The sequence below is a fragment of the Gymnodraco acuticeps genome, unplaced genomic scaffold, assembly GCF_902827175.1.
Source record: "Gymnodraco acuticeps unplaced genomic scaffold, fGymAcu1.1, whole genome shotgun sequence".
Classification (NCBI taxonomy): domain Eukaryota; kingdom Metazoa; phylum Chordata; class Actinopteri; order Perciformes; family Bathydraconidae; genus Gymnodraco; species Gymnodraco acuticeps.
This window is the reverse complement of record NW_022990700.1, coordinates 548,242-568,710: the sequence shown is the minus strand read 5'-3', so window position 1 is coordinate 568,710 and position 20,469 is coordinate 548,242. Positions and strand designations below refer to the sequence as shown.

The following is a 20,469-nucleotide window of genomic DNA, read 5'->3' as shown; positions in this document are numbered from 1 at the left end:
CTCATAGTTACTTCCCCTAACCAAATTACCCCCCAACCCCCGCCTCACCCATCCTACTCCTGTAGACACTGAGAGATGAGCTTCAGAAAACAGCTGCCTCACAAAGACAGCAGCCCCGTCCAGCAGCTTTTGAGAAGAAATTAGAGTAAACAAACGACCCTAAACAAATGGAGATCCTTACTATCATACTTCGGCTGAAAATAGAGATTAATTTAGAAATAAAACGCGTAACATTACTCCATGAAAATCTAAATACCCTGACATGTTCATATACGTACTTGTCCATTTATAAGTGTTTATTACCAGTGCGATGACAATCTAAAGCCAGATCATTTTATATTCAGCAAAAATACTCTGGCACACAGCAATGCAGCAAGGAGCGGTTTGTTTGCCATAAGAAGAAGAGCCAGAGCTGCCACTGCCAAGCAGAACAACAAAAGACAGCCACCTTCAAAACTATCTCCCTTTATTATAAAACAAATAAACAAAATGGAATCTCAGTAAGGAATTAGAGCTTGTTGTTGGGATTTCAGATTAAAGTCACACATCTGGTAAGGCATTTTCAAACCCATTTGCGTCTAAGTGACACAACTGTTCCTGAGAAGTCTGTGTCTATGTTTTGGACCCTGCACCCTCCAGTTGTCTTAGTTAGCGCCTTCTACTTAATTGACTCTTTAAATCATTCTTAGCTTGTTAAAATTCTTAGTGTTTCAAAAATATATCTATAAAAGCATACTGCGAGGATGGTGCATAACAGAAAATTCTCTTTTAAAACTAAATGTACTTCTGTACGTCTATTCTTGGAGCACATACACTCATTACCAATCTGTGTGGGTGGAATGCAAAAACATCACAAAACTGTTCGCCTAAGACTGCATATTGAATCAACATGTTTTCACCTAAAATGATGAATGCCAGTCCAAGTGCGGTTGTTAGTGTTCATCTCACATCATCGTTTTACCAAAAAATAATCAAAGCCGTCTGTGAGATTTACGCCATGCAGAGCTTGAGAGTAAACTTGATAAAGTGGGCTTGCTGGTCACATTAGCAGGTAGAGCAGTTAGTGTAAGGAAACAACAGCTTGTGGCTCAGCTGGGGCTATGCCCTCTACGCTCTGTAGTGGGAGGGAGGGACAGGGACGTGGAGAAGGCAAAAGAGAGATAAAGATGGATGGGCAGTGGAGGACGGAGAAACAGCAAGAAAAAAGGCACATCGGACACAGATTGCTTTGGTTCTAAACATTAACATAATCTGAGCAGCACCTCTTTACCATGTGTCCCAAAACACACATTTAGTTAGGGATAGTTAGTGAATAATCCTGCAGTTTTAGAGAAAAAAGGACGGTGTTGTCTTATCAAGAAATAAAATGTGAATAACTAAGATCTAATGGAAAACAAAATCATAAAAACATTCAAAATAAATCCCTTGTGTAATTATTTTCTCACTTTCATATGCAGGAAATATTTGGTTACTTTGCTTTCTATCTTTTAGGCGGGAAACCAAAGGAAGTGACAACCCTGTAGTAACACTACAACGAGGAAGATGGTGTGAGTAATAGAGAATCCTACGAAACAAGGGCAATTTCAGAGCTGATTGTGTTGAGTCATACTATGACACTATGACACACTTTAGATTTTCTATCCCAGAAATATAGAACTGTGATTTGGTTGCTGACTAAAAGGGGTGTAGTGTAAAGTCTAACGTATCTGTACTTTCTACTGACAAAGTACTTTAGCTTAATTTAAATTAAGACCAATTGCAAATGGAGGTAAAAAAGCAGCTTGTAACAATGCATGCTGGGATGAAGCTATAAAAACTGCAATCCCTGACACATACCACAACTTGGACCTTTAATATAAGTGTGTGAGCATTGTGAATGGTCCCACTCCCTCTGAAAAGTGGCCCTGGGGTTTACTTCACCGCCTCAGGAAAGCCTTCAGTTCAACATCACAACCACACAAAAAGACATACAAAATATCAGTGGTAATGGAAAGGAACAGAAAAAGAAGAATGTACTTGGCGTACCAGGGTAGACTCAGTGCAAAACTGCCTGGTCATTGTGACCCTTAACTGAGAAATTCCTTGAGCCAAGTCAGCACAGAGTGGCCGTGGAAACAAAACAACACAGCTACAGAAGAGATCCTGGGAGACAAGCCCGCTCTGAAAATAAAAGTATGACGCCAGAATAATAAGAAACCATAAATCCCTAGTTTCCGAAATAAATGTGATCTCATATACCTTGCCCGTCATATGAAACTCCAATCGATACTTGAAGAGTAAAGAGTGCCACACTAAATTCAACTCCACTCAGATCAGACGGAATAGGTTTCCTCTCATGTTTAATCATCACTAATGTTTATTTAGCTGATTATCGATTAAATCCTCTGAACAGTTGTTCTTTATTTATTATATTGTCATGTTTGGCACAAATACTGTCAGGATTATTGTGTTATATCACGTTTTGTATGTCTTGTTTTGGGTGTTTTGCTGTTCTCCCTGTCATGTTTTCCTCTTGTATATTGTCTGGTCCTTCTTCCTGTGTTTTTCCTCCCGTCGTTAGTTTCCCTGGTGTGTCTAATTGTCTGATTGTGTTCACCTGTCGCCCTTGTGTTTCTCCTCCCCTGCCCGGCTGTTTCTCGTCTTGTGATTACCGCTCCCTGTATTTAGTCTTGTCTCTTCCTGTGTTCAGTGTGGGTTCGTCTTTTGTTTGTGACTGAGTTCACCGGTGAGTGTTCTGTTTTGTCCAAGTTATTATGTTATCCTTGAAATAAAGGCAATATCAGTGTAATCTGCATTTGGGTCCTGCTTGCTTCACCCACCGTAACAGTACGAACCCAACAAATATGGGCCCAGCAGATCCTTTTGAGCAGGAGTTGTTGGATTTTACCTTTTCTTTGGCTACCTGCTCTGATCGATGGATGGGAGCGTCCGGGGTTCAGCAGCGAGAGGCTGCTCTGGCAGAGGCGCGCCAGATAACTATGGAGAAACCAGGCTTGGTGAGATTCTTACCTGGCTGGATTTTGGAGTTCCTGCCTAGCCTCAGGCATGCTAGCTCTCTGCCTCCCAATTCCCTTTATGACACCACACGCATCGGTGTGGTCCGTTTGGAGTCAACCCTTGCTTCTGCCCCAGCTCCTGCTCCTGTCCAGGAGCCGTTCTCTGGAACTCGTCTGGCTTTTGGAGGTCCACGAAGCCTCCAAACGGCTCCTAAAAGAAGGAGTCGCAAGGCCAGGCTAGCAGCCCGAGCCCCAAGAGCCATGGTTCCGGTCCAAGTTCTGGCCCCAGCAGCCATGGTTCCAGACCCAGTTCTGGCCCCAGCAGCCATGGTCCTGGCCCCAGCGGCCACGGTTCCAGACCCCGCTCTGGCACCAGCTGCCATAGTCCCATCTCTGGTCCCTTCTCTAGTCTCTTCTCGAGTCCTAACTCAAGTCCCTTCCCTAGTCCCTTCTCTAGTCCCTTCCCTAGTCCCTTCTCTAGTCACTTCTCTAGTCCCAACTCAAGTTCCCTCTCGAGTCCCCTCTTGAGTTCCCTCTCGAGTCCCCTCTTGAGTTCCCTCTCAAGTCACCTCTCAAGTTCCCTCTCAAGTTATCTCTCGAGTTCCCTCTCCAGTCCCTACTCAAGTCGCCGACTACTCTTCTGCCGGGGGTCCTGCCAACCCTATGTCCCGTGCCGTTGGAGGTCCTGCCGGGGGTCCTGCCAAATCCATGTCCTGTCCCGTTGGGGGTCCCGCCGACTACTCTCCTGCCGGGGGTCCTGCCAACCCTAATTCCTGTTCCGTTGGAGGTTCCGCTGGGGGTCCTGCCTGCTCCATGTCCTGTCCCGTTGGGGGTCCCACCGACTACTCTCCTGCCGGGGGTCCTGCCAACCCTATGTCCTGTCCCGTTGGGGGTCCCGCCGACTACTCTCCTGCCGGGGGTCCTGCCAACCCTATGTCCTGTCCCGTTGGGGGTCCCGCCGACTACTCTCCTGCCGGGGGTCCTGCCAACTCCATGTCCTGTCCCGTTGGGGGTCCCGCCGACTACTCTCCTGCCGGGGGTCATGCCAACCCTATGTCCCGTTGGTGGTCCAGCCAATCCCATGTCCAGTACCGTTGGAGGTCCCGCCGACTACTCTCCTGCCGGGGGTCCTGCCAATCCTATGTCCTGTCCCGTTGGGGGTCCCGCCGACTACTCTCCTGCCTGGGTTCCTGCCAATCCCATGTCCTGTCCCGTTGGGGGTCCCGCCGACTACTCTTCTGCCGGGGGTCCTGCCAACCCTATGTCCTGTGCGTTGGAGGTTCCGCTGGGGGTCCTGCCAGCTCCATGTCCAGTCCCGTTGGAGGTCCTGCCGACTACTCTCCTGCCGGGGTTCCTGCCAATCCCATGTCCCTCTGGGGGTCCCGCCGACAACTCTTCTGCCGGGGGTCCTACCAACCCCTTGTCCTGTTCCGTTGGAGGCCCCGCCATCATCTGTCTCGCCGGGGGTCCTGCCAACTCCTGGGCCTCTTCCGTGGGGGATCCTGCCGAAGCCTGTCCCACCGGCTCCGGTTCCTGTTCGGCCGACACCGGGTCCTGCCCGGCCTCCGGAGCTGTCTGGTCTTCACCCTCGAGCCCGGCCCCCTGAGAGCCGCGGTCTTTGCCCTCAAACCCGGCCCCCTGAGAGCCGCGGTCCTCGCCCTCGGGCCCGGCCCCCTGACTCTTCCTGCCGCTGCCTTCGCCCTCATGCTCGGCCCCCTGAGTTCGCCCGATGTGGCCTTCGCCCCACCATGGAGTCTGCCTTGCCCCCGGGCCGTCCGCCCGAGACCCCCACTTTGGACTCTGCCTTGCCCCCGGGCCGTCCGCCCGAGTCCCCCACCTTGGACTCTGCCTTTCCCCCGGGCCGTCTGCCCGAGTCCCCCTTCTCGGCTTCTGCCTTGCCCCCGGGCCGTCCGCCCGAGATCCCTTCCGGGTCCTCCGCTGTGCTCCTGGGCTGTCAGCCCAAAATCCCGTCCTCCTGACCCCCTCCACCCACCCTGCTTGAGGTTTTGGACATTTGTGGGGGGTTTGGAGGGGGGGTGTCTGTCAGGATTATTGTGTTATGTCACGTTTTGTATGTCTTGTTTTGCTGTTCTCCCTGTCATGTTTTCCTCTTGTATATTGTCTGGTCCTTCTTCCTGTGTTTTTCCTCCCGTCGTTAGTTTCCCTGGTGTGTCTAATTGTCTGATTGTGTTCACCTGTCGCCCTTGTGTTTCTCCTCCCCTGCCCGGCTGTTTCTCGTCTTGTGATTACCGCTCCCTGTATTTAGTCTTGTCTCTTCCTGTGTTCAGTGTGGGTTCGTCTTTTGTTTGTGACTGAGTTCACCGGTGAGTGTTCTGTTTTGTCCAAGTTATTATGTTATCCTTGAAATAAAGGCAATATCAGTGTAATCTGCATTTGGGTCCTGCTTGCTTCACCCACCGTAACAGTTACTTGTGTTTCATGCCGAGTTGAATTGAAAATATGGCTATAGAGAAGGTACACACACCTCCATATGGGACGACGTGCCCTCTGCAAACAGACAGACAGAAAAGGACATAGCTAGGCACAGAATGTTTTTTTTCTTCCGCCACCGGTGAGCGGGAGGAAGAGACGGGGGTGGATGGCGGTTTCACGCTGTCACACACCAGCAAAAAGGACAGAGGAGGGCCCTGTCACATCGCATCAGTCAGCTGCAGCCACGCCCGCCCTGTGAACATGCACCCTGCTGCTGGGAGAGGAGGAGAGGGGAGGGGAGGGGAGGGGAGGAGAGGAGAGGAGAGCATCACCTCTTTCTATTCTATTCCTCCATTAGTATCTAATCTGCAGTGTGTGTCATTTGAATCTTATCTCATTCCTCGTGTAGCCTGCCTCACATGCAGCAGTCAGTAGCCAGTTGCGCTACTAGACTACAGTTTGGCTGCAAGGCGGTGGAGGTGTGTGGATTAAAGTGGGGAGATGGTTCAGAAAGGGAGAACAAGGATTAGAAATGAACTGTGGAGTAGGAGCACAACCTGACAATAAGTCCCTTCTCCCTGGTGTGTCTGTGTCTGAGTTTCAGTGTGTGTGAAAGAGAGAGGCAAAGGATTCGCTTCTGAGAAAAAATGCCTTTGTGTTCCAAGAGATGCTGTCAATCGTGTGTGTGTGTGTGTGTGTGTGTGGCAGTTACAAGGATGCAACATTTTTGCTATGGCCATTAACATAACCAATAATAGACTGTCTGACAGCAGAGCTATTTTATCATTTGCTCCTTCATTGCTATTTTATTGCTGAGAACCTTAATGCACTTTGTCGCACTAAGCCACCCAAACGGCACCACATACTCCCAACATAAACCGAATCATCACAGTGTAGGGGCCTCAACGGTCATCACACAAACGCTCAAATATACACAAGGTGGAGCAGAACACAGCTTGCTGTAAACATGCTTCTTTATTGACCTGTGTTTATCTTTACTCTTTCCAAGGAGGTCAGAGGTCAGGACTGGCTACTGGCAGCAGGAAGTAACAAGAATCTAGTAATGACTTTTAGTCAAGGACACTGTAACATAGAAGAGGAGACCTGAGATTTTAAATGAGATACTGGAAAGACCTGGGGGATAGAAAAACTGAAAGATAGGATAGTACTGTTATATGTTATGTTATATGTTATATGTTGATAGTACTGTTGATGAGTTAAGCACTCACATACTCATAAACTGACCCAAAACTCGCAGTCACAGTGTTTCAGGATAAATAAGGGCAAATATTGTATGGTATTGATTGGATGTACTTTTTTTTATAGAGCAGATAACAATGGTGTGGCAATACGATGGCATCTTTAAACACGTTTTAGCCAGGCATTAGATGAGACGGTCTCAATCAACATCATTAAAAGTCCAACACGGAAAAGATAGCTACCACAAAGACGGCAAATACAACCTAGAACGTTAATCGTCTGAAGCAACCTGGTTTAAATGCAATGCAGGCATTTACATGTTCACCAGTAATCAGGACCATCCCTGGGATGTATCTACTTATCACACATTTTCTCAAGTAAAAAGATATGATTCTGATTGGCATCGTTATAAAAAAGGGATTTTAACTGATGGATGTGACTCAAGATATAAACTGTAAACATTTCACACTGTGGGATATGACTGACAGGATTGGATTTTTTATAATCTATCTTTTTAAATATATGTATTATTTAAAGCTCATAGAATTATTGGTTTGGTTCTCAAATATCTTACAAGGACATGAACAGAATAGTGGCTGGATTTGTTTGCGATAAATATTTATTGTGAACTATATCACCCTGCGGTTGCAAATGTGGAGAAGGTGCTCGGCTCTGCCCTGAACCAGAAGAAACATCAGGCACCTTGGAAGCACAACCATACAGTAACTCAATCTGACACAGAGCTATACATGGACAAGGTCATCTCAAAGTCTCCATTACATATTGGCCAACAGATTACATAATTGTAAGGCTGTATCCAAAGCTTTCCTTGTACTCTCTGGCAGACGATCAGTCACAGTGATCAAAGTGTTAGATGTGTTTCTTTGTTTCTGCTGCTTCACTTCAGCCCCCACAGAGTCAGTTATTAGAATACAATATATTATTATATAATATATTACATATGCTGGTAAACTAACAATTCCAGAGGTCCTCATGCACTGACAAAAAACCCCAAACATAACACACTGAGACAGAAAGTGATTATTTATATTGTGGAAAACAAAAACAGGCAGCCTTAGTAAGATAAGAAGGGTGTGAGTTTCTGTTATGAGGTGCGATTCTTGCCGTTTAGCTGCCTGCTGCATGAAAAGCCAAGAAAAATGATTTGCAAGCATGGAGTGTATGCAAACAGACAGACAGACAGGCTTTGTTAAGGAACAAGCAAACAGAAAATACTAACGAGACAGATAAACAACTAAACCCAGAGGAAGAACAAATACAACTATTTAGATCAGGCTGGGACTAAATGTGCACATATTTCTAAAGTGTAGGGGGTTCAAGTATGCACTCATACAGGGAAAGCAACCGACTAACATTAAATATCCATGATCAGTAAAAGAAGTGCACTAGCTTCTGGAAGCAGACAACTGACCTTAGTGGAGAGAAAGAGACAATAGAAAGTTAAATTCTTTATGCAAATCAAGAAGAGTCCTCCCTCCCTCTCTGTCTCAATTCTCCATCCCTCCTGACTGAGCAGGTGGCGACGGTTATGATGCTGCAGTTGTTCTTGTTCGGGTTTGGGCACATTAAGATTCCACCGGGCTCTTCCTCCCCCTCTTTGTGTTCCTATCGTTTCCCTCCACCTACCCTCCCTCCCTCGCTCCCTTCTTTCTCTCTCATCCTTGCTCTCTCTCATGTTGTGTTTTGTTTGTGAGGATTGTGTGGGGAAAACTTTAAGAGTACAAAGCCACCTATGTGGCGGCTGGGAGGGAAAGCGGCGTGGCCACCGGAGACATGTGCCTGGTCAGCCAGGGGTGGGCCGGCAGACAGGGCTGTTAGCATACTGGAACACGTTGGACCATGTCTCGCTCCGTCTCCAAGATCCTCCACGGAGGCTGCTGGGGCCTGTTAGCTGGAGAAATGCTGATGTTGCTAGCATCGATTAGTTTTCTGCTCGGCCTTGTGGCCTGTGGGACTCGCTGGCTGACTGATTGACTGACAGGCACAGTGACTGACTGCAAAAAGAAAAAATCCAATAATGCTTGGTATATATCTTTTTGTATTGTATTACTTAGTTTATGCCATTTATCCTGCAGATAACTGTTGTCATTCATTTTGTGTATTTTATCCTCAAGGCACATCTGTATCGAGAGTTATGTACATGGCAATCACGAGATGAAAGCCACAGCATGTTTGAAGCATTGTGTAACCACGTTATTCACAAAAACATAAACCTCAAATACTTGAAGTCTTCCTTTCCTATAATCACACCTTAGTTATTACCTTGACCTCTCAGACTTCATAGTTATTCAGCTAGTAGAATCTGCACTCACCTTTAATTGGAAAGAGGTAGAGTCATTTTCAGTATGTGCGGTTGTGACTGCTTTTTAAAAAGGGTATGAAATACGTTGGGTGACTGGCTGAGAAGATAACTAATTAATCCCTACTGTACACCATCTGTTATTCCACTTCACCCATCTTTTTTTGCAAAAGACACTGCATGTGTAAACACCAAAATAAGGAGCAATGACTATGCACTGGTCATTGATCTGTTAAACACTCAAGCCCCGGTCTCTGATATCACCATGACATCATGTACACTGGGTTATCCCGTCTCTACTGGAGACTATCTATAGTATATACTGCTGCATCATTCCAGGGTGTTGGAGCCATTTTAAGTATCAAAACAGCCTGCTGTTATCGTGACATCACAGAGGTGTTCCCCTATAATCATTGGGGTTCCACTGCTCCATTTCCTCGAATGAATCCTGTTATTTCAACCACTCAAACAAACCATGTGCTGTGAGGCAGCACTACGTGAATGACAGAGAGCGAGACGAAAGAGAGTCAAGGGGGCTGGTTAAGTGCACTGAGTGAGCGGCAGTAATCACAGCTCTGGTAAAAGCACTCCTTTGCTCTGTATAGTGTTCCTCAGAATGGGCCCACTCTCTGTCTGACTCTCTCTCTTGCTCCCTCTCTCTCTCCATTTCTCTCTCTGTCTGATAATAGCTCTAGATTGAATAATTGTGTGTTTGAATGGAGCTACGCTGCAGGGTGGAACCTGCAATCAGATACCGAGAACTCTCTCGCTGTCTCTCCATTCATACAAAGCCTCAGCAGCCTCTCCACACCCGGCCCTCCCTCTAGCCATAAGGTTCCAGCATGCGATCCTCAACCATCACCCCTCCACTTGTTTTTTCCTACACACAGCCCACTCTACACTGCTAGTGAGGGCTGGGGTCAATAACAGCTGTGTGCCGTGCTGTAATTGATGTCATCATTTCAATTTGAGCTGATTACAGTTGAGAGCTGCTTATCGTGTGACCCGGGGTGGAATAACACACTGTAGGGCCCACTGAGCTACCACGCCTGACCAAGCTAAAGTGCCGGGCTGGCAGAATGGATGGATGAGTTGGCTCCGCCTGCAGGCCTGCCTTCTCTATTGACTCTTAATGTGGAGGTAATGACTGAGTGTATTCAAGGGGCAGGGCTGGCACGACACGTGTTGGTGCCGCTGGCATTTAGTGTAGTTCTGGGGCTGTAACTGTGATTGGCCGGCCCCCCTGTCAACACTCTCCCATGATTAAGCCCTCTGCTGGCACAGCACTGGGTGTACAGTGTGTGTGCATAGCCTGCACGCGTGTTTAGTGGCTCTGTAATGTTAAGTAGCTTTACAACCTCCCTAATTAAATACATTTCACGATAACAACCTAATTGTATTAAATTAATATTTAAAAAAATATTTTTTTAGTATTGGCAAAAAAGGTGCCATAGAGCAGCCACCCACTGAAAGAAAATAAACAAAACACCTGTCAATGCTTTGGCATTTCTCCTTGTTGTTAAATCCTTTCACTGAAAACACCAAAATAACACTGCCGCCTTCCAGCATTCCTGCTGTGCACTAATAACACACATGAACCGACTGAAGCACGCAGCCATATATAAATATGGCATATCAAAAAATACAAAGGGCAACACCTCTACAGGATCAGGGATAATTACCTTAAAAATATGATAATGCCCATACCATGCAAAGAGCAGGCATAAAACATCACCTAGTCAGTAAGATATAGATGTAGCTTCTTGGCAATACCCTGAACCCTCAACACCAGGTGTCTGATCAACACTTGGGAGCAGAGCTGCAGCTAAAAACAGACAAAGACTGCTCAATAAAGGAACACCGTCTCTTGCTGTCTCTTTCTTTTTTTGCCGTAGCTTGGAAACTGTGGGTGTTGGGGAGCAAAAAGCTGTCTGCCACATTCTTTTTCTCTCTTTCTCTGTCATTTTCCTGACTCTTTTAATACCATCATTAGGAGAGCTCTCCTGCTTGCTGCTTCCGCTGCTGGCCAAGAAACACAAGACTGAGCAAGAGCGAGGGAAAAGAGGGGTGGAGACACGGAGGGAAATGTGTGCACAGGTTTTTGTCATATAGTGAGGTAAATATGGTCCACATATCTGGGGGCTACAGTATCTGTAAATGCTGTGTGTTTTCAGCATTCCCACTTTAGCAAAGGTGTGCAGCTGTATCAACACGTGTCCTATCTGTCTTCCAGGTGTGCATGCACCTGGATTTTAGGAGTAAACCCTCAAATTTGGGGCAACGCACTTCCTCTGTTACAAAGTGTGGGCCATGAAGATCACTTCTCACCCAGCTGGATCTCATTTCTGACCTGCATGCACGCCTATCAGCTCCACAGACCTGTGTGACCCTCTGTTCCCACGGTAACCTGAGGCTGCCCTACCATTTGTCAGATCTCACTGATTATCTCAGGTGCTGCGGCCCGGCTGGACGACAGGAAGCCTCACACAGGAATTAGAGATTTGTGGACGTGCAGCACTGCAATCAGAGTATGTGTTGATGTGCGTGTGTCAACAGGTAAAGTATGGTAATTATTTTAATTATCTAACAGCTTAAACATTATGACTGTATTTTTCTGTTAATTACATTGGGGGTAATTTAAGGATATTTAAGACTATTGGACTGCTCATATCTAAAACTAATCGCAATCCACACAATCTGTGTTTCTTCACCTTGTTAAATCATGACTGTGAACATAAGAACATGTTCTGACTCTGGTAGTTAACATGATTAATAACCAATAGAAGTACTTACTTTTATCAATGCCAAAAAACCTTAAATAGACATGTTTCTCAAAATGTATTCAATGAAAAAGAATGAAATTCCAAAGTGAAAATGAAAGCATCTCTGAGTGAGTGTGACAGCATTGCTATCAGACAGTGTAAGCACACTGTGTACAGCAGGGCTATTCAATTGGCGGCCCGCGGGCCAAATCCGGCCCCAGGGTGATATTTACTGGCCCTTGGAGTATAATGTTCTCCACATCTCTGCGTGAATGATTAGATCATTTCACCTAAATTAAATCAAATTAAATGATGTTGATGGTTAAGTTAGCTTCACATGTAGGCCTACTGAGTTCTGAACGTGCCATTTAGATCTATAAAGGCCTTGGGGCTATGTTGTTGATTTAATTAAACACAATATATGCATTCCACTATGCTGTTGTAGTATTTACTGTATCTGAAGCTCTTAATATGATTACTCATATTTCAAGCCATCTTTTCCCCGGCCCCTTGCTTTGGATCATTTTCATTAACCGGCCCCCATTCCAAACTAATTGAATAGCCCTGGTGTACAGTGTGACAGTCCCCACTTAACTCATTATTATTATAAGGAATTATTGAGCAAGGAGAAATGAAATGGCACTAATTTTGTAATTCCCATCACTATGTCTCAGTTTCTTCTAGAAAAGAGAAAAGCAGTAGCTCTGCTGACACTCAACATTCCACATAAGACACACACATGAATGCACCTGACCTCACACCCACATGTGTACAAAATCAGGCCAACACAGCTAACATCCCCCACATCCCTGAACAAATACTGTAGGTGAAGCTGAAGGAAAGGCCACAAGTGGGGACAGAGGTTCAGACACACACATACTGTACATGCCTGTATGTGATCACATGGAAGTTCAGGAATTGAGATCTTGGTACGTTCTGTGATGTCTTAAAATCCACTCAGAAAATCTGAAGTCATCTCGCATTGTGAGTCTCAAAATACAGCCCTGAGAAGAAATTACCTTTTTTCAGAATTTCACCTTATTCATCCCAAAGCATTACGAAAATAACATTGGTTCTGAAAGGGTTTCTTTCTATTACCTTTAAGGCTAAAATGAACATTAACGGAATGTTGTTAAAATAACAGTAAAGTTATCAGTAACACATCTGATATATGACTTTAGAGAGTGGCTGTATCCAACAGGCAAGCGCCCTTCACTTTGCATCAATATAGCAGAGGAGGAACTTAATGTTAGACCAAAACATCCGCGAAAATTGTCATCACTTCAAACCCTTTATACATTGTACTACAGCATTTGTACATAATAAACTATTGACAAAGTGTTTTTTTCGCAGCTGCTGTTTGACACATGTGAAAATTGTTGATAAGAATATTAGAATGATTTGACCCAGCATGCACAAAACAAGGACCCTAAAACCAAAGCAGCTAAATAGAATTCAGCCATCTACAAGGAAGCATTCAAACCAATATTTGTTCACAGACACTGCACACCCAAACATTCACATATGAAGTGGAAACCTCCCAAGCTTATGAGATTTTATTTTTGTTTGATTCATGCTATTCTGCACTCAGCACACACAAACGCAGTCTCAGCAGCAGTTAATTTCATCAGCACTGCACTGATGTAGGACACACACACACACACACACACACAGTGTGCTGCCTTCCTTTCAACCATCCAGAAAACTAACCAGCTGATCACAGCTTCTGTTCACAGAAATCCAATTCCCTCCAAAGGTCATTTGTCCATTCGTGCTCTCTTATTTATTCTGGTCATTTGTTACTTGTTGAAATCTATACTCTTTGCCCTCTTTATGTTCCCCTCCTTTGCCTCTTTATTGTTATTTTCTTGTATTTTGGTTTGAACCCTATCTGGCCCTGTCTCCGCTTGCTTTCTCTTCTTCCCCTCATCACACACCCTGGATTGCAGCCAGGAAGAGGTTCTTGGCTGGAAATGGCAACCCAGGGCAGAAAAGGCTCCGACCAGGTGGACGGGTCACTGAGGAAGGGGCACAGCGGGACAGGGCGGGACTATGTGGCTCTGCTGGGTTTGAACAGGCAGATGTGGACAGAGCTGATAGGCAGAGTCTGACAGAGCTTGGCTGTGTTCCTTGGCATGCCTAAGGCTGTAAGAATTGATTAGTAATGACATGAGTTGTTCAGGGGCGTGGAGAAACAAATTAAATATAAGTGGACAGCACTAATGTGATAATTACAAGGGTTGTGTGTGATTATTTGGTGTGGCTATGACAGTGCAGATGTCAATAATGTTTGTCTTGTAAATTTGCATTGTGACAGTATTATTTTACTCATCAGCAGTCACAATCAAATTATAAGAGATTACATTTTAAAACAGCCTAAAGAAACATGATTTATTAAAATGATAGGTACATATTTGTTAGCATTTATTAGAAACAATGCTCATAATTTCTTCTGGCCCTTTTTATTATTTTTCAATTTTCTGTTTGAAAAATGGTTGAAAGACAGTGAAAAAAAAAGAGAATTTGTGCTTAAAAGTGAAGAAAATCATCTAAGATACCAACTTGATTCACGAAACTATGAATATATACATGTGTGTCCATCCTAGTGCATGATTGAAACAACATTGAACACATTGTTTCAACGCACAACCACTGGACAAAAAAACTCTATAGGTTACCTTTAAGAATGCATTTATGCAGATAAGAAAGACTGAGGATGCTGTGTCCCATCTATTTAATATGAGTCACATTAAGAATTTCAATATGGATAGGAAGAATGACTATAGTAACCAACACAACACATACAGTTCACATAGGCATGAGTATCATTTGATGTAAGACAGACTTGAAAGCGTGTGAACCTATCCTTAAAAATCCTGGCATGCCTTGCAGTGCAGTCATACTGGGACGATCTGTTATCTATAACACTTTGAGCAACCTTTCCTAGAAATTGCCAATAGGCCTTGGAACGACAGGCTGAAGCAAGCGGCAGTGAGTTGCTGCCGGCTGGTGTCAGGCTAAGTGGGCATGTCAGGCCTGTGCCTGGCTCCCTGCCTGCTCTCAGCTGCTCTGTCCCCTGTGTCCTCAACCCTAAACGGATCCAGTCGCTGCTACTCAGTTCCAGTGGTGGGCTGATTTGGATGACTAATTAACACTTTTCCTAATGAGGGGAACTCCTCCCCTCATTCCCTGTACACATCCTTTTGCCCATTTTTACTCCTATTTACTGGCCTTTCCCCCCTGCGGCTTATCTCTCTCACTTGTCGCTTCCACCTCTTCCTCGGGCACACTGGTCTTCTTTCTGCATCCTCTCATCTCAGCAGTGCACATTCTTCACACGGCCAATGTCTCACTTCCCTCTCTTGCTGACGGCCATTCACCAACTGTTTGCCATCTCTTTTCCTTTTCCTCTATTCATCGTCAGCTCTTTTAAAAGCATTTACAATTCAGGCTCTTTGAACAACTGTTGTACAACCAAAATATGTTACAGTGGCAGCCTCAATTCAAATGCTGTTTTAGTGTCTGCTATTTGTCCAGTCCTTCAGCATCCATGTCTAGTGAAAGGGACAAGCATATGAACTTATCCATGGACAATCAGATGAATCCTTTAATAATACCATCACCCTTTTACCTGCACACCAGAGTGATGAAAAAATAACTCTAGGTATTTACCCACTTTAGAGGACTTCAGCCTCTTAGGACTCTGAGCCGTGAAGTTAACCTGAAAGACTGACCAAGGAGGACAGGGGTCAAAGGGCAACAATCTCTTGCCTTTTTATACACAGCATTCCTTCCAGCAAAACAGCTAGCATCCTCTGCTCTCTTGTATGCCCTCATGTCCTTCTGTCCACAGCGAGTTCAGTGAACACTACAGCATCTGACAGATAACAGGTAACACAGGTTGTCCACTCACCAGGCCGTCACAGTTGCTGATAGCAACAGATGCTCCTGGTGTGTCTGCGATGTCCCCAACGTACAAGCATTCATCGTGGAGAGGCTCAGAGTGCCGGGCGCTGTCGCTGTCATCATGCCACTCCATCTTGGCTCCGGGGGCCACCAGCCTGGCATTGTGGCGCAGGCGCAGGTGAAACTCCCGGCCGAAGATTGTGACGTTGTAGTAAAGCCTTCCCTGAAAGGCCCCTGGCTCTCCTTTTGGTCCTTCCCACTCATCATTGCCTACTCCTACCTCCCTCTTCCGGCGCCTACGGGACTGCCCTCCTGCCATGCGGCCAGCCGAGACGGCATGTGACAGGAAGCGGCCCTCTGCGTCCACACTGATCGGCCTCACCAGTCCATACTCCCCCAGGACATGCTGCAGGGAGTCTGGGAACAGGAAAATAAAGGGGAGGGAAGTGGGAGAGACAGGAGAGCATTAGGGTGGGACAGGTGAGAGAGATTGTTATGTTGGTTGAGTAAGAAGATTGGAAAATGTGGAAAACAGGAGGAAGGAAGAACATTGGAGTTTTAAGATAAGAGAAGTCAACCACAGGATGGAGAAAATGAGGAATCATGAGTGGAGTGGGCATAGGGGGGTGGGAAAAGAGGTAAGGCGGAAAAATAAAGGATTAGAGAAATGTCAAGCATGCCATGGAATTATGTATTCCTTATTCTGCGTCACAGGAAACACACACAACAACAAAATATAAGCAGTAACCTTTAACACACACGCACGCGCAAACACACGCGCACACCGGAGCACAGCCCCACCCATGAACCCAGAGGCGACCCTGGTGCTCGGCAGTGCGCGTTTGGAAACGGCAGCCTCAGCAGTGCGCGCTGCGCTCCTGACACCTTCTGTGCCCTTCTACCGTCAACAGGAAAGCCAGTACAAGATCAAGGTGCTAATTGCGGCTTTCTCACGCTGTTTTCTCACCGTCAGTCTGCTCGATCCGAGAGAAGTGATTTCAATAACCTCTACACTAAATGAATATAAAAAGGAAAACAAATTATCCTAAAACGCGCTTTTAATAAATAGGCCATGATCCACATCGAAATGCATTTAAAAATACTTATCCTGTCATCATTATCATTATAATCTTTAAATAGGCTACGTGATAAATAATGCACTGAGACCTAAAGTAAATGTATGCGTCCGACATTGCCTTGGATTAAACAACATTTCATGTGACAGTGACAAAACTTGCATTTTTTTAAGCGACCTGACACACACACATACATAATACACACACATAAACACCCACAGGGCACTTAAAGGTGTCAATTCCATCAGAAACAGAGAGACACAGAGAGTTATGCTAACAGCTTATTTGTGGTCTTCGCATGCACTTGATATTGTATTATTATTATTATTTGGTTATTTAACTGTCAGATTTAATTTAAAGTTTGCAGACTGATAAAACCTAACACACGCTGTTAATATTTATTGAGCCCCCTGTCAAAGGGATGATTTGATAATAGTGTGATCAATAGGCTGACATCCGACTCCAGCGTCCTGTGACAGATCGATAGATGCGACAGCGGCAGAATCAGATAATGTTAGGCTACTTCCCTGCAAAACCCGACAGTAAACCCGTGCATCTGATGCCCTTTTACACTCCAGATAACATTATCCCCATAGTGGGAGAAAGAAAATCACAACACTGCTTGCACGGCGGAGGGGAAGACCCTGCAAACACGCACAGAAGTTGCAAATGCTTCCTACAATGTTGTTTGCAAAAGCTGCAAAAAGCATGCCAACATTAAACCCAAGCAGGATAAACCGGACAGTGTTTTTGCCGTTTCGTTGAGCTTCAGACTTCCAGAGAGCGCACGAAGAGCCCGGACAGATAAGAGATCAGCAGATACGTAGAACAACATAAACACTGACCACGTTCAATTGTAGCCTACTGTACGTACCAACGCTACTGGCGATGTAAAGGCCGCTGGTGTGCAGCAGAAAGGCCGGTAGAATAATTAGGACAGTAAATCCATGCGAGAGACCCATGGCAGCTCCGAACTGCGCAGGTGAGAGAGTGGGACTCCGGGCTCCAGTGTGGTGAAGTTCCCCGCCTGGCGCGACCAGCCACGCCACGACAGCAACAGCACAGCAGCCCGCAACTAGACTGCCAAGTGCACCGGGAGAGACGGAGCTCTCCTCCCCTCTCTCTCTCCTCCTCTCTGCCGAGGTCTCTCTCTCTCTTACTCTCTCTCTCCCACTCACACACTCTCACTCAACTCTCCTCCTCTCTTTCCTCCTCTATGTCTCTTTTTCTCTCAACTCCTCACTCACAATGCCCCCCCCCCCACTCACAGCTTTAGTGCGCTGACAACTCCCCGACTCTGTACACACACACACACACACACACACACACACACACACCCCCACACACACACACACACACACACACACACACACACACACACACACACACACACACCACACACACACACACACACACACACACACACACACACACACACTCAGACTCTCACACACACACGGACCGGGCACCGGGCGCCCACACACTCCGCTGTGAGATGAGAGGATATTTCAGAGAGGACTGACTGGCCCGCTGACAGCTCGCATTGACAAGAACTGCAATGAAATTAACTAACAAGATGCTTTATCACACCTCCAGCGTGTGGCAGGATGCAAACGTGATTTGTTTGTGCAACTTGGGCAACTCTTTCTGTTATGAAAACTACTGTTCAACTCTCCCCTCCGCTGGTCCCTGATGTGCTGCATACACTTGCAATGTCCCGTCAAGCGTCATGGGTTGGAGAGCAGCAGCGCCCCGTGTGGTTCATTGGAGGAAACTGTCAGTTTTGCAGGGCCCAAGGGTCCAATTTACAGACAGAGAAAAAGCCTTACTGGCCCTAACCTGCTTGCCCTCATTTAACACACCATTTACTCCTTTTGACCACTAATCTTATATTGTTGCAAACACTGATCAGCTGCATAAAGCCAACAACTTATTTAAACAGGCCGCATTATATTTTCAGAAATGATTCCGCTTTTTCATCTCTTTTCTTTTAAAATTAATATAATATAAATACTGCATATTATAGGGACTATGAAAACACAACAAATCACAAATACCTATCAGTAAAGTAATTCCAAAATAAAGTATTAGGTGAGTAAGTAAGAATTTCTGATTTCATTTATAGTCTTTGGTGTCCGTTTTCACTATTAGCTTGCAACCGTCTGCAAAAACCAGCCTGACCAATAGGTCGATTGTTCAGCAGCTTATTACGACCTATAGTCACGTTTTAAAGTTTAGCACCTCTAGTGGTCATGTAAGAAACAACAATTTATGGCATATGGGCGTATACTGTTGACTGCAAACGCTCCGGAGGGTCGTATATTCACAAATAACCCTCTCTGGAAAATCCTAAATTGTACAATAGTTTGGCCATTAAAATGCTTTTTGATTTGATTTTTAGCGAGAAGTGTATATTGTACTTTTAGAATCCACGTCCAGTGGATGTGTAGGATCTATAGTTTTTATAGATATTACGAAGATGATTTGAGGTCTCGCCAGAAGAACGTGTATATGCTACGTCTTTCCCCTATTAATTTATATTGACGGCAGCGTCCATGTAAAGTTAGCGTCAACCCTCACAGGGTGAAAACAGTATTTCCGGTCTCGAAGTTTTCATAATAGAACCGGAAGTATTCCCCTCACTGTCAAATTATTACACAGTGATATCTGCAATACTCATCCACTAAAAAACATCAGTTTATCCTTGTTAATTACACAACATTGATTGGTTTAAATTGTGTATAATGCTTTTGTGTTTTTAACCTTCGATTCCGAGAAACAAATAGTTTTTTCGGAGTTTAGGATGGCCGAAGACATTACACTACCCATAATCCTCAACTATCGTTTGGGACTACAACATCCGCTTTGCTTGACAAACCCCGTGATTAATCCTCAAGCTCTCTGTGATTGGATGTTGGAGTGGCAGTGCGCCAAGGTTACACTGGGCGTCAAACAGCTCTTTGAAATGGAATGAAACCACGGCAGGCTATCCAAAACTGGACTCGAACGAGTCCACCCCCACCCCAGAACTGGCTAATTGTGTTTCGCAACATGTTCTATGGCACGTCTCTACTGGGAATTGTAGTTTCAAAAGACGTTTTCGTATTTCCCATTATTAGAAGTTTCCAGTATTAAACTGTGTACATCCCTGGAGGTTTAGGGGATGGGAAACACATTGGTGTTATCAAATTTAAATCATATAATTAATAAATGGGTGAAAATTGCTTGTGTCCATAATGGGCAGTATTAATACCCACATGACAGCTAATCGATCATCTTAAGATAAGATAAGATATACTTTATTGATCCCAAGTTGGGAAATCTTTTTGTTACAGCAGCATGTACAACATCCAATTTAGTGTTACTTTGTAATTCTACTCCACTACAATTCAGAGGTTAACCTGGTATTTTTACTCCACTACATTTATTTAAGTTACTTTGCAAATTCTGATTAATGATGTGAAATATATACAACCCTTATAGCAGACTTTAGTTACACCTGAGTAAAATTCAGGGAAGGTGATTGTCAAGTGCCAAAATAAACTATGCAATATTATACCTTAAGTACTTTGTCAGGCTTAATATTTATCTGTAGATTCCCACCAAAGTTTTTTTCTTATTCAAAAGAAGATCTTAACTTAAAGTATTCTTTAATGTTTGAATAAAGCCTTATTAGTTTGTCTGTTTTGCACATCCTTATATAAATATCTTTGGACGTCCTGCACTAGCTGTTTTATTGTAGAGATCACTACATCATCTTCTTGATATTTTATATT

General features: G+C 44.9%; 1 protein-coding gene across 1 annotated transcript in view; it reads right to left on the bottom strand.

The window, feature by feature from the left end:
• The window catches only part of LOC117556018 (A disintegrin and metalloproteinase with thrombospondin motifs 2-like), a 124,780-nt gene extending 106,950 nt beyond the window's left edge, over positions 1-17,830 (bottom strand). The window contains exons 1-2 of the mRNA XM_034231153.1: positions 17,568-17,830; positions 15,625-16,034 (exon numbers count right to left, since the gene is read on the bottom strand). Coding sequence (XP_034087044.1) covers positions 15,625-16,034; positions 17,568-17,655 — 498 coding nt within the window. The 5' untranslated portion in view covers positions 17,656-17,830. The remainder of the gene's footprint in view (positions 1-15,624; positions 16,035-17,567) is intronic.
• Positions 17,831-20,469: the final 2,639 nt, after the last annotated feature.